Consider the following 10,682-nt stretch of genomic DNA (forward strand, 5'->3'; position numbering starts at 1 on the left):
TGACTTTCAGGATTCCTCTGGCTTGAAAATGGGCCAAGGAAAATACCATCCCACAGGCATTGCAAACAATAAGACACTGGTCCCCAACCATTTGACTGTATGTTTTTAGTCTGTTCTTTCCAGCATAGCTGTATTTGACCGTTATACAGAGATCATGCCTATGGGAATGTGTGGAATGGGATATTTGACATACTGTACGCTAACAAGTCAAGTTCATGGCGAAGCTGAAGTTATACCATTATGTTGTGCATTTCTCTGCCAGGGACTGGAAAGCCGCCGCCATATTATATCGGATCTTACTCCTCGCCTACAAGAGAGGACCCCAGAAGAACACAGGTAAATACAATAGAGACTCTAAATCAATCCCTTCTGGTCGGACATCCATCTCCATCTAGGAGACATCCATCTCCATCTAGGAGACATCCATCTCCATCTAGGAGACATCCATCTCCATCTAGGAGACATCCATCATATCAGCCATTGTGTGAGTTAGAGTGGATGTGACTGCTGTGAGAGGGAAGGGCTGGGCGTCTCAGTTACCTAGATAGCACCCAGGGAGAGGGAGCTCAGTTCCCTCCCTCCACTCCCTCTCAGACTGGACAATCAGGATATTACACCCAACTAGAGATCAACCGATTATGATTTTTCAACACCGATACCGATTATTGGAGGACCAAAAAAGCCGATACCGATTAATCGGCCGATTAAAAAAAATGTTTTTGTAATAATGACAATTACAACAATACTGAATGAACACTTATTTTAACTTAATATAATACATCAATAAAATCAATTTAGCCTCAAATAAATAATGAAACATGTTCAATTTGGTTTAAATAATGCAAACACAAAGTGTTGAAGAAGAAAGTAAAAGTGCAATATGTGCCATGTAGAAAGCTAACGTTTAAAGTTCCTTGTCAGAACAATGGAGAACATAATGAAAGCTGGTGGTTCCTTTTAACATGAGTCTTCAATATTCCCAGGTAAGAAGTTTTAGGTTGTAGTTGTTATAGGAATTATAGGACTATTTCTTTCTATACCATTTGTATTTCATTAACATTTGACTATTGGATGTTCTTATAGGCACTATAGTATTGCCAGTGTAACAGTATAGCTTCCATCCCTCTCCTCGCTCCTCCCTGGGCTCGAACCAGGAACACAACGACAACAGCCACCCTCGAAGCATCATTACCCATGCAGAGCAAGGGGAATAGCTACTCCAAGTCTCAGAGCGAGTGACGTTTGAAACGCTATTAGCTCGCACCCCGCTAACTAGCTAGCCATTTCACATCGATTACACCAGCCTAATCTTGGGAGTTGATAGGCTTGAAGTCATAAACAGCGCAATGCTTGACGCACAACGAAGAGCTGCTGGCAAAACGCACGAAAGTGCTGTTTGAATGAAGGCTTACGAGCCTGCTGCTGCCTACCACCGCTCAGTCAGACTGCTCTATCAAATCATAGACTTAGTTATAACATAATAACACACAGAAATACGAGCTGTAGGTCATTAATATGGTCGAATCCGGAAACTATCATCTCGAAAACAAGACGTTTATTCTTTCAGTGAAATACGGAACCGTTCTGTATTTTATCTAAGGGGTGGCATCCATTAGTCTAAATATTTCTGTTACATTGCGCAACCTTCAATGTTATGTCATAATTACCTAAAATTCTGGCAAATTAGGCGGCCCAAACTGTTGCATATACACTGACTCTGCGTGCAATGAACGCAAGAGAAGTGACACAATTTCACCTGGTTAATATTGCCTGCTAACCTGGATTTATTTTAGCTAAATATGCAGGTTTAAAAATATATACTTCCGTGTATTGATTTTAAGAAAGGCATTGATGTTCATGATTAGGTACACATTGGAGTAACGATACGCACCGCATCGATTATATGCAACTCAGGACACGCTAGATAAACTGGGAATATCATCAACCGTGTGTAGTTAACTAGTGATTATGATTGTTTTTTATAAGATAAATGTAATGCTAGCTAACAACTTACCTTGGCTTACTGCATTCGCGTAACAGGCAGTCTCCTCGTGGAGTGCAATGAGAGGCAGGTGGTTAGAGCGTTGGACTAGTTAACTGTAAGGTTGCAAGATTGAATCCCCCGAGCTGACAAGGTGAAAATCTGTCGTTCTGCCCCTGAACGAGGCAGTTAAACCCACCGTTCCTAGGCCGTCATTGAAAATAAGAATGTGTTCTTAACTGACTTGCCTAGTTAAATAAAGATTAAATAAAGGTGTAAAAAAAAAWAWATWTTTTTTTAAATAAAAAAAATTGGCCAAATTGTTATGAAAACTTGAAATCGGCCCTAATTAATCGGCCATTCCGATTAATCGGTCGACCTCTACACCCAACCCTATATAGCCATGCAGCTTGAGTTTCGATACACATTGCCGGGCACATATTAAGCCTAGTCCTCGACTAAAAAGCTTTTTTAATTGAGATTCTCTATTGATCTTGTTTTTTAGGACTAAATTTAATCTGTGTCTGGGAAAGTGCCGAAAGAGTGTAAATTAGCTGTTACTAGAATTTCAACCACAAATTACCCATAAATCAAACAAACACTGGACTTCGAAGTAGATATGTTCCTGCCTTTCACATAAACAGACCTGATTTAGTGTTGCTCCTCTCGTCTCCACAGCAGCAGGTGTACTACACCGAGGAGCCGAGCAGGCGGAACTACGACACCTACAGAATGTACCTGCAGTCTCCACACGGCTACGAGGAACCCTACGCGGAGGAAGTAGTCACCTTCCCCCCCACGGCAGACTACAGCTCTCAGTCGCATGGCCACGGACTCAAATCCACCACGAACTACGTGGACTTTTACTCCACCACCCGGAGGCCTTCCTACAGGGCGGAGCAGTACCCAGGTTCGCCAGATTCCTGGGTATAGGGACTTCTTCTTTGGAGCCCATCTGATGAACTCGACCATGAACTTTTATTTGTGTTTGTTTAAAAAAAAAAGTGAATCTGAATGTGGGGGAGGAAGTGATGGCAGATGGAGAAACAGAACGTTAAGCCAAAGAAAGAAGGAAATCAAGGAATGTGGTTGTTGTTTTAAACGAAGAGAGGGAATCATGCAGTGGTGTGTTTGGGGAATGGTCGGCGTTTGGACATCATTGTGAGCGGCGTTCTGCTCGGTCTAGATGTTAGTTTTTATTTTGGAAACCCGTTGCTGTGGTAGCATGGTGAAGGTGTGGGATATGTGACGGAAGGTTTGAGTCAGATGGGGAATGTGTATGTGTATGTCTGTAGGCTAAAATGGATCATGAACTCATATCTGTAAAAAAAAATTACAAAATAAAGTAATCTAAAGATGTTAGTTTGTACAGAGGGATCACATTGTATTTGTTCTTAATGTTGAGATTGTGTATGCCATGGAGTGTTGTACATTTCCGTCATTTAATTGTAAATACAGAAAAAATGCCACCTGGTTTACGCTCTTCAGCACTGGTAAAGACTTGTGCCATGTCAAATCTATATTATAGATCTATAAATACAGTATATGAAGAAGGAAAGAGAGGTGGGGAAAAGATTACATCATAACACAAACTTGCAAAGTTAATAAAAGTTGACTTTTGTTTTTTCAATGAATTGTGGAATTGCAGACATTTTTGTGACTTTGCAGATATTCTCTTTATTTTTCCATTTTCTGTGCTGGACCTTTCATGGGATGGTTCACTGCCATTTTCTTTGCACACCAACCAACAGAAATAAATGTGAACGTTTGGTACATGAAGAGCTCTACAACTCCTCCCTTCTGTTGCTCATACTCCCGTCTTTGCATGCATAACGTAGAAAATGAAGGCAACTGTTGCATCCCAAGTGCCACTCTATTCCCTACATAGTGCACTTCTTTTGACCACGGTCCCCAAATGGCACCCTATTCCCTATATAGTGCAATACTTTTGACCAGAGACCTATGGGCCCTGGTCAAAAGTAGTGCACTATATAGGGAGTAGGGTGCCATTTGGGAAATAACCAACATGATAAAGACTGATCAGACACTCAGCATTTGCTTTGTCTTATTTCAGGACTAGACAATAGACCTTTTCAAATAAACACTTTAAAAGTTGTTAGAACTGACAAAAAATACTGACAATGCAGGCATTGCTTTTTGTCAGGATGTCAAGTTGTTTTAAACTATTTATTACATAAATAGCAAGCATGTTCCACTAAGATAAATGTGAGATGAGTTCTGTTCAAAAATAATCTCTTGCCCCTCCCTGTACTCTAGGTCCTTCTTTTAAAAAGTCAAATAGCAATGTATATGCTCCACACAACCAGATGGTGAATTACCATATTGCTTACTTCTATCCTGCTTTATTCAGATCTGCAAACACAGAGGGGAGTGGCTGAAGGTTGTTTTTGAACTAGGCAATGGTGTTGTATAAACGACAGGATTGGTAGGTAGGAAATATGATTCGATCATAAACATCCTCAATGCGCACCACAGACACAAATGCGCCAATCGATACACTAAATAAAACAATGTAACTTTTTGAGGCTGCTCACGCCATATGTCTGGTCCACTCATGTGGAATAAATGAGTCTGCTGCAGCCCCATATGCTGATGCTTGCTTCCTGCATCAGCTACGTCATTTTCCTTTCAGCAGTATAAAAGCAACGGAGTTGGTATTGCGCCAGTTTGTGTTCTGTTATTGTTGTTCAGAAGTCGAGAATGGTTCAGCTATCTAAATCTGAAATGAGAGAGAGTCTTGAATTGAAGGCTGGCCATCCTCCAGCAGGTATATTGTTGATTAATTCATACTAATTCGTAATTGTCACTAAACTGCGTATTTTCTTTGTAAAACAATGTGTTCGATGTAATGGGTTATTTTGAGGAAGTAAGTGTGGTCTACATTCAGTGTATTTACCATATAGGTCTACTCTTCCTGTTGAATAGATTTTTGTTTTCGTCTTGTGCAAACATTCTGCTACAGTGTTGTTACGCACGCTCAAACCTCAAGTGCGTAGGGGGTAAACTAATACAATATGGAAACTCTTAACGATTGCATGCAGTAGTAGGCCTAAATGCTCTCATCCTTGCTACTTTAATTGTATTTACCGTCACAATGCGGTATGATACTTGAATCAGTGTATAGCATAGCCTATTGTTCAACTGTGGTACATTCTGTGCTCGAGGAACAGGATGGCCAGCATTGAGGTTCATGTAGTTAAGTGAATATTTCCCATGCAGGTTCTTGCTTATACATATGTTTTTGAGTCATAGTCAGTCAACAGTTTATTAAAATGCTCATTAACGGGATTATTGCGATGCCGCCTTACTTCACAAAGGCGGAATGTCTCTTGGCAGTGTTGGGGAAGCTAACAGTGCCCTGAAAATTGTTTCCCAGGGGACCAGTTCCTTCACACTGGAAGAAATGAATTTACACTAAAGCTACCCTTAAAGATGCACTTTGCAGAAATCACTCCGCCATTTCCTGGTTGCTAAAATTCTAATAGTTCGCTCAATTTAAGTTTGTGACAAAGCAAGTGTAGTGTAGAGAATCATTGTACCATCTAAACAGCTGTGAAAATATATGATCCATAACCCCAAATATTGTATTTTCAGGTGTTTGAAGCTGTCGTACAAAAGTAAAAGATGCAGAAACTTAAACGGAAAGCATAGAAATAGAGCACACAGAACATATCTCCCGCTTATAGGCTAGGTGTCATTGTGAATGATATCTATAACTTAGTTCTATTAATTGTGTTAGGTCGTCACAAAAGTTACATCCAAACTATAAAAAAATGGAAAATCTGAAATGTCAGACTACAAATTGCAAGAACAGATCACTCTGGAGTCAGATGTTAAGATAATGTGTAATTTAGTGTCTTAAAACAATGTGAGAATGAGGCTCAGTGTTTCAAGTAAGAATTGGGCAGGTCTGATGCTGAAAGGGAATTATTGCCTAATAAAAAGTGTAGTTCCAGTAGTTGGCTACATGACAAAAGTAATTAACTACTAAAAACGTTTCCAATGCTGAACTAAAATATAAACACAACATGCAACAATTTCAACGATTTTACTTAGTTAATGTTCATAAGGAAATCAGTCAAATGAAATAAATGCATTAGGCCCTAATCTATGGATTTTACATGACTGGGCAGGGGCCCTCTCACTTGAGAGCCAGGCCCAGCCAATCAGAATAAGTTTTTCCCCCACAAAAAGGTTTCATTACAGGCAGAAATACTCTTCAGTTTCATCAGCTGTCCAGGTGGCTGGTCTCAGACGATCCCGCAGGTGAAGAAGCTGGATGTGGCGGTCCTGGGTTGGCGTGCGACATTTTATTTCAGCTCATGAAACAAGGGACCAGCACTTTACATGTTGCCTTTATATTTTTGTTCAGTATAGATTTGCATTAGTTCAACTACCACCAAGCTACTGCAAAATGTAATAACATTATTAGTTGAATATATGTACATTGCCTTCAAAGTATTCACACCCCTGGACTTTTCCCACTTTTTGTTACAGCCTGAGTATAAAATGGATTAAGTTAGATTTTGTCACTGGCCTAATTTCAAAGTGGAATTATGTTTTCAGACATTTTTTTTTTAAATGAAAAGCTTAAATGTTTGCATCAAGTATTCAACCCCTTTGTTATGGCAAGCCTGAATATTTTCAGGGCTAAGAATGTGCTTAAGTTGCATGGACTCCCTCTGTGTGCAATAATGGTGTTTAACATGATTTTTGAATGATCTCATCTCTGTAGCCCACACAYAGAATTATCTCTAAGGTACCTCAGTCGAGCAGCGAATTAGACCAGGGATGTTTTCCAATGCCTCGCGAAGGGCAATTATTGATAGATGGGTTAAGAAAGACTGATCCCTTTGATCATGGTGAAGTTATTAATTCAACTTTGGATGGTGTATCAATACACCCAGTCACTACAAAGATACAGGCTTCCTTCCTAACTCTGTTGTTGAAGATGAAGGAAACCTGCTCCGGGATTTCACCATTAAGGCAAGGTTGACTTGACACAATTACGGAGTGTAATGGCTGTGGTAGGCGGAACAACATTGTAGTTACTCTAACCTAATTGACAGCGTGAAAAGTAAGCCTGTACAGAATAAAAGTATCCCAAAACATGCATCCTGTTTCCAATGAAGTAAAACTGCAAAAAATGTGCCAAAGAAATACATTTCGGCATAAATACAAAGCATTATGTTTGGGGCAAATCCAACGACACATCACCGAGTACCAGTCTTCGTATTTTCAAGCATGGTGGTGTCTGCATCATGTTATGGGTATGCTTGTCATCAGTAAGGATTTTTTTTTTAAATTATGGATAAAAATGAACTAAATAGAGCTAAGCACAGGCAAAATCGTGGAGTGGGTGGGAAACCTGGTAGTCTGCTTTTCAACAGAAACTGGGAGACAAATCCACCTTTCAGCAGGACAGTCACTTAGAACACAAGGCCAAATATACACTGAAGTTGCTTACCAAGATGACTTGAATGATCCTGAGTGGCCTAGTTACAGTTTTGACTTAAATTAATGGCAAGACYTAAATGGCTGTCTAGCAATGATCAACAACCAACTTGATCAAGCTTTTTTTTTTTAAGAATGCAAATATTGTACAATCCAGGTGTGCAAAGGTGATTCAAAAATGTATTGACTCTGGTGTGAATACTTATGTACATTTAGAAAACATGTTTTCTCTTTGTCTCTTGGTGGGGGGGGGGGGAATCAATTTAGAATTCCTTCTGTAACACAATGTGGAATAAGTCACTTTCTGAAGGCACTGTAGTTCACTGCCTGTTGATTAGACTTATGGTGTGACATGATGTCCTCGAAAATAAGTTCTGGGGTCATATCAAGAGTAGGAGTGCTTTACCATCCACTTTGCCCTACTCTGAGATGTGCTTAATACATACGGACCCTGAAAGGGACACTCGCGGTACAAATTAAACTATTTCTCTGATCAGAGCTGCACATTGTTTGGCTATATGCGCTTGTTGCTTTGACAGGATGTGGGTAAAGTATATTTATTTTTGATGAATCCTGCCTATTGCAAGCAACTGAGGAAAATAAAAAGCAGACACAATGCTTAACTGTATTCTCACTGCAAGTGCCACCTCTTGATCGGTCTACCAACACTGATAGTCTTACAATCTACTTCTATATTGAAGTAAACCAACTGGTATTAAAACATGCACAGTAGTTTAGTCTTACAGTAACTCTGAATAGTTTTAACTCCGTTCTGAACAAGTGAAAGAAAAGGAGACAATGTTAACAATATTTTAAACGGTTCCACTCTGGCTCCACAGTGAAGGCTGGGGGGAAACGAGTGGCCAAGAAGAGCTATGAGGAGAGTCATGCCACCCACCATGTGAACCCAGAGAGGGAACACAAGGTTCCCAAACCCAGGTACAGTACAGTTCAGGTAGTCCCTACCTGTTTTGTTCCATTAGAGTATTGGGTCGTATTCATTAAGTACCTATCTACAGGGTCTCGCTGATTGACAGTTTGGATGATATTTGTTTTTACATTGAGACAACATCCAGGAACACTTTTAACTGCAATGTTGAGTTTTGTCTTTAAACATGTAATACTGTTCTAGATCTGCAGCCACCTCCAGCCGAATGCAGCTAGTCAGTGTCTTGATGTCAGGAACACTTGACAAGGTAAGGATATCTGACTTAAAATAATGGCTGCATCCGTGTCCCACGAGTTGGCCAAGAAACAGGTTTTGCTGTAAACTACAATAATTTGGCTTCATTTGTAATGATCATGCAAGTCAACCATTTACTCATAGCCTACCTACTACAGATTGGCATAGTAAAATAGTTTCTTCCAGGTTGCTTGGTAAACCATGATTTTACAAAATTATTTCTTAATTGTTTCAGTTGGGACCTGACTTCCCAGAGACCCCAGTAAGTGTGAAACACAGCAGACTCAGACCTGCTTTGGAGAAGGCACACTCGCCAGCTTTCAAGTCTACCTTCTGCATCCAGCAACCAAAAAAGTTCTGAAGCAACATGTGTTGAAGTTGCCTGAAGGAAACATGTGAAGTCAACTGTGAAAGACTAGCAGGAAGGGTTAGTTACATGCATGAGAGGACCAACATGAGATGTCAGAAAAGACTTGAATGTTTAATGTTTAGTACTCTAGAATCCATTCATCAACTTTGAATTGGTTGCAATTTGTAACTGCTTTTAGGTGAGAAAGTGGAGCTTTGTGGGGATATGGGTGGTGTTCTGCTTACTACAAACCAGCATTTACTGTGCCTTTTATTAATGAGTGTATGCACGTGAACTAAAACGCACATGGTGGCGATTTTGGAATTGGTATGTTGCACAAGAGGGTATAAGGTGGATGACTGACTGTTTCATCAGTGTCTATTTTCATAGTGAAAAGCTTAGCATTTGTTTACGGCTTGAATAAAAAGAAGTTGCATGGCGTTAGAAACATGTCCTTTTTTGTTTTATGGTTATCAAGATTCACATTTCTAATCAGTTCATTGAATAGTTTGGTTGAAAGTGTTTATTTATCATGCTGCAAATGTTGTCGCGACCACAGGGTGGTGACAAGTACATTGTCAGCTTGAAGGATTTTTTCTTTTTCTTTATGCKTCACACTTGTATGTCGTGTTCAAGACAACTGGGACAACAATGAAATCTTTGACTTCAGTAAGTTCAAGTCAACTGGCAACTCTGGAGGGGGGGTTCCAAGTTAGAAACTCTGCTCATCCTACCTGAAGATCAGATGTCACGAAGCACTATTGCCAAAGGTCTTTGGGTGCATTTTCCCTGTCGTGAGGTATTTTCTGGCTCGCTGGCCTATCATATTGACAGGAGCTGCTCTTCCACATGAGCTTGAACACTAGCCTACGTCTCTAGACCATTTCCATAATCTACATACCTTAATCATGTTACTACAGCATACAATACCACGGTTTCTGAGAGTGAAACTTAATCTGGCACGTCTCAGAGAAGCTTTGCATCACTGTTTCTCCACAGAAACTGACCCACAGCAGACTGTCTTTGAATGGAAGTGCTTCTTTGGAAGACGTTCTCGGCATGTGTAGACCTCTTGAGGTGCACTCACAAAAGTTCTGAGGCTGAACCCAGCAAAGCACTGAAGAGGACTTCTTCCAGATCCACCATAGAGTATCTAGGGGCTCTTATTGTCTGATATTAACCGGAGTTGTGCTCCGCTCTCAGTTATTGGGTAGTTGGCTGTTTTAAGATAGGAACAGGCAGCAAGTCTCTATGAAATTGCTTGAATTATATCCTAAGAGTTTGTATGACGTCGACACAGTTTAATAATTTTATTCCTGACAGTTGTACTATACATGTATTTTTATTTAACTAGGCATTGCAGAGTATAGGCACATGAAGTTGATGCCTACAGTTGTATATAGTGGTAATATTTGAGGAATGCAGAGAAGTTATGGCTTGGTGTGAGAGGTCTTACTGACCATGTGTAAGATTATGATCTGGAATGTGTGGGAGAGTTGTGGGTGGGGTGGGGTGGGGGGGACTACTGTAGGAGTCAGAACCGGATCTCAAACCATTTCATTTGGGCTCCACGTTCCAGGCTCCTCGCGGCTTATATTTCATCTTTTGTCTGTCTTTGTGGCGAGGAAGTCAGCTGTCAGTGACAGTGAAGGCCTTTTATGGCACACAGGAAGATGATATGCCATGTTAGCCTT

At 40.3% G+C, this 10,682-nt stretch overlaps 2 protein-coding genes across 2 annotated transcripts in view; both read left to right on the top strand.

Moving 5' to 3' along the window:
- LOC111959435 (plakophilin-4) overlaps positions 1-3,615 on the top strand; it is a 120,950-nt gene extending 117,335 nt beyond the window's left edge. Inside the window, exons 21-22 of the mRNA XM_070437725.1 lie at positions 263-336; positions 2,660-3,615. Of these exons, the coding sequence (XP_070293826.1) occupies positions 263-336; positions 2,660-2,914 (329 nt within the window). The 3' untranslated portion in view covers positions 2,915-3,615. The remainder of the gene's footprint in view (positions 1-262; positions 337-2,659) is intronic.
- A 1,002-nt stretch (positions 3,616-4,617) lies between these two features.
- On the top strand, positions 4,618-9,436 carry LOC111959682 (death-associated protein-like 1 homolog). The gene is made up of 4 exons (XM_023981435.2): positions 4,618-4,769; positions 8,296-8,395; positions 8,589-8,652; positions 8,875-9,436. Exons 1-4 carry the CDS (start codon positions 4,703-4,705, stop codon positions 8,998-9,000), a joined length of 357 nt encoding a protein of 118 aa, XP_023837203.1. The 5' UTR covers positions 4,618-4,702; the 3' UTR covers positions 9,001-9,436.
- Positions 9,437-10,682: the final 1,246 nt, after the last annotated feature.

Source organism: Salvelinus sp. IW2-2015, linkage group LG36 (assembly GCF_002910315.2).
Source record: "Salvelinus sp. IW2-2015 linkage group LG36, ASM291031v2, whole genome shotgun sequence".
NCBI classification, from domain to species: Eukaryota; Metazoa; Chordata; class Actinopteri; order Salmoniformes; family Salmonidae; genus Salvelinus; species Salvelinus sp. IW2-2015.